Raw genomic sequence first — 3,246 nt, 5'->3', positions numbered from 1 at the left:
TAATGCAGTCTGATTCAGATGATATATAGAACTAAAAGTGTGGTTTTATTTTTGTTCAAATGATATATATATATATATATACTACTACTACTACTATGAGACCCTTAAAGCTAAGCTTTAATCTGGCCTTTATACTTGGTGTTTTACAAACTTTGTGGATTCTGAAGATGATCACATCTAGAGAAAATGCAGGTTTTATCTGCTTCTTTGTCTTGTGGTACTTTTGGCTAGGGGTGTAAACGAAACGAGCTGAGTCCGGCTCGTCTAAGTAATGCATGAATTGTTTTGAGCTCTATTTCTAAAGCGCGGCTCATGCTTAATTTTTTAAGTTTAATCTTGGCTCATTTATTATTTATAAAAGTTAATTTTTTCATATTCAGATATATCATAGTTATGTATATATATGTACATATTTATAACTTTTATTACGAATTACTATATAATATTGAATTTGTTTTTATCGTAACTTTATAATTTATATATAAAAACTGTTATTATATGAAAACATGTTTAATGCATTAATAAGAATATATAAATAATAGGTTTATTTAGGCTTTTGAGCTTTGATAAGTAAAGTTCGTTGATACGAGCCCGTTCGGATCCAAGGGAGCTGAAGGGTTCAAGGAAGTCAAGAGCTAAAGGAAGTTGAATGGTCTAGGTAACCGCTTCAATAATTACTACAATTAGGTCTATTTATATGTTTGTGTTTTTGATAATGGATCATCAATGTTCATGTTTATCAATTTACTTGGTTAAAATCCTTGTAATGGAGATCTAATTCTTCTCGAATTGGATTAATCGGAGAATAGCCCATATCAAATCGGGCTAACTATCCTTTAATTTCTTGTTTTAAGTTTTGGGGTTCTATCATTCGTGCACGTTAATTAAACAAGATTACTTTTATTTGATTCAAGCTTTTAGTGATCCGATCTCGAGTAGCTCACGAATGGCTTAGCTCGGTCACACCCCTACTTGGCCTCCTAAACCTGTCAAACATGTAAACCTGCCAAACATGTAGATTATCATGTAGCTTTAAATTTTTTTTTTTGGGTAACAAATGCTTGCTGCAGATGACTCCACCAAATAAGTGGATCACCACCAGAAAGTTTACTTTACCTGAAGATTGGTTTGTGAAGGAGTTGCCGTGCAAATCTGGAAATGGTTTTAGCAAGGTAATATGAATTCACTTTAACGTCATTTCAATTAAGCATCACCTATGGATTTAGCATTTAATTATTATATTCTGCAGTACTACTATGATCCAGAAACCGGATGTCAATTTAGATCTCTTAAAGATGTTGAGAGATACCTTACACAAGGATTTATACCTACTACTACTATTACTACTAGATCAAAGTCCAAGATGCCAAAATACCTTGAAAAGGTCAAACAAGATTTTAAAGAATTTCAAGATAATGAGTATCAGTTGAAGGATACATCACGCTTTAATCTCCCTGATGGATGGATGGTGACAGAAGTGCCTCGAAAGGCGGGTGACCGTATCGACAGGGTAATTTTGATATAAATCCCATTTTATATGTTTTATTGAATATACATAAGTTTTTATGTTATTTTCTATTTTGCAGTACTTTTACGAACCTGGTACTGGACAACAGTTCAGATCTTTACCATCTGTTCGCAAGCATCTAGCAGAACTTGAAGAAGATAATTCACCTTTGTCAGTAGTATTAGAAGAATTAAAAGAAAATAATTTACCCCTTTCCAAGGCTTTTAAAGTAGTCACTCCCATGAAGGTTTGACTTTACAAGTTGACTTTGTGTTTGACTGAATATTAGACTTATGATTTGATTTGCTGCTTGTTCTTTTAGGATTGCGGTTCATATGATTCATGGAAGAAAAACATGTCCAAAAAAGAACAAGATTTCTCATATAGCAATGTCCCTCCGAAGAAGATCAATTGGGTCATTGGTAGGACTCCAAAAGATACGTGGAATGCTTTTGTTGGAGATGAACTGGTTCCGGATTCTGTGAAACAACAATGGGGAAAAAGATTCATGTTCACCATCAATGACACCGAACGTAATCAACAGGTATCTGTTGTATAACGGATTTCTTACTGAAATCAGAAAATATTTGTAGTTAAAAGTTTTTGCAGTGGAATCTTATTATGAAGAATTATATATACAAATGCACTAAATGAATCAAATGTCTAGTGAATCGTTCAACGAATAACATATAAACAAACGGACAGTGTAACATCCCATACATAGAAGGGCTATTGGATCGAGATGTAGCTAAGAGAATCATTCAACCACATATAGAAATACTAATAATGATAAAACAATGCCGAGTGACATCAAAAGCCTTCAAAACGACGCAAAACTCCTTCAATAAGTATCCATGCGTAATAATTAAAATCAAAACCCTATGTTGGGTATGCACAGGTGTACATGGATTTCAAAAAGAGATTACTAGGAATGCATAGTAAATGTGGAACATGAACATTTAAAGCACCATTTACAAGTGCATTATGTGATTCTTGTAATTTTGAACATATTTTTGGTTCTGAAACGAACACGAACACGAACACGGTACTTTATGCTAAACGTGAACAAACATATAATATATTTTTTTATTGGAGTTTATTATATACCTGTTTTTTCAACTTTTTAAATGTATATTTGACGGTTCCTATATCTATTAAGTTATATCTATTAAATGAATGTAACCAGTTCATGTCCGTTTGTTCTGGTTGGTTAAACTCAAACGAACAAAGATGAATAATCTCCGTTCGTGTTCTAGGTTCATTTACAACCTTATTTCTGATGATATAAATTCGGGTTGTTTGCAGGAATGGACCTGAGCCTGGCTTGTGATTTCATGATTTAGTTTGAAGGTATTTTGAGACAAACCTGTAGGATATTAAACTAATGATTTTGTGTTTTATCAATGTATATAATTTGCCTGTTTGAATATCGGATTTAAACGAAAATTAGTATCTCAAAGCGAGTCTTCTAATCAACATGCAAATTCCAAATATACATTTTGATCGAAAGGAAAACAAACATAATCTTTCAAGAAGTTTTCGAGCCAAATAGAGAGCTTGTCCACAACCGCATCGCTTACCTCTTCAGCCATTGTAACCTGGAAGTTTCCCCGCCAAATAGAGACACAGTGCATCTCTCACAGCCTTAGCCTTTTTGTCATCAGGCAATCCACTTTTTTCTGGTGGATATCCAGGGTCGTGGTCGAGGTCCGCTAACGTCGTTGTCTCATTGGATGCCA

The 3,246-nt window shown here is 33.7% G+C and overlaps 1 protein-coding gene across 1 annotated transcript; it reads left to right on the top strand.

The window, feature by feature from the left end:
* Positions 1 to 1,056: 1,056 nt before the first annotated feature.
* On the top strand, positions 1,057 to 2,850 carry LOC143561695 (methyl-CpG-binding domain-containing protein 7-like). Its single transcript, XM_077049698.1, has 5 exons — positions 1,057 to 1,172; positions 1,250 to 1,510; positions 1,587 to 1,754; positions 1,830 to 2,051; positions 2,813 to 2,850. Exons 1-5 carry the CDS (start codon positions 1,071 to 1,073, stop codon positions 2,822 to 2,824), a joined length of 765 nt encoding a protein of 254 aa, XP_076905813.1. The 5' UTR covers positions 1,057 to 1,070; the 3' UTR covers positions 2,825 to 2,850.
* The last annotated feature ends 396 nt before the right edge of the window (positions 2,851 to 3,246 follow it).

Source organism: Bidens hawaiensis, unplaced genomic scaffold (genome assembly GCF_021521415.1).
Source record: "Bidens hawaiensis isolate Kalapana, Puna unplaced genomic scaffold, B.hawaiensis_p1.1 tig00020777_1, whole genome shotgun sequence".
Taxonomy (NCBI): domain Eukaryota; kingdom Viridiplantae; phylum Streptophyta; class Magnoliopsida; order Asterales; family Asteraceae; genus Bidens; species Bidens hawaiensis.
The sequence above is the reverse complement of the archived record's forward strand: the minus strand, read 5'-3'. Positions and strand labels throughout refer to the sequence as shown.

Coding starts and splice junctions, on each gene's coding strand:
- LOC143561695 (XM_077049698.1), top strand. CDS start 1,071: ATGACTCCACCAAATAAGTGGATCACCACCAGAAAGTTTACTTTACCT. Junction 1,173..1,249: donor CTGGAAATGGTTTTAGCAAG/GTAATATGAATT, acceptor TATATTCTGCAG/TACTACTATGATCCAGAAAC. Junction 1,511..1,586: donor CGGGTGACCGTATCGACAGG/GTAATTTTGATA, acceptor TCTATTTTGCAG/TACTTTTACGAACCTGGTAC.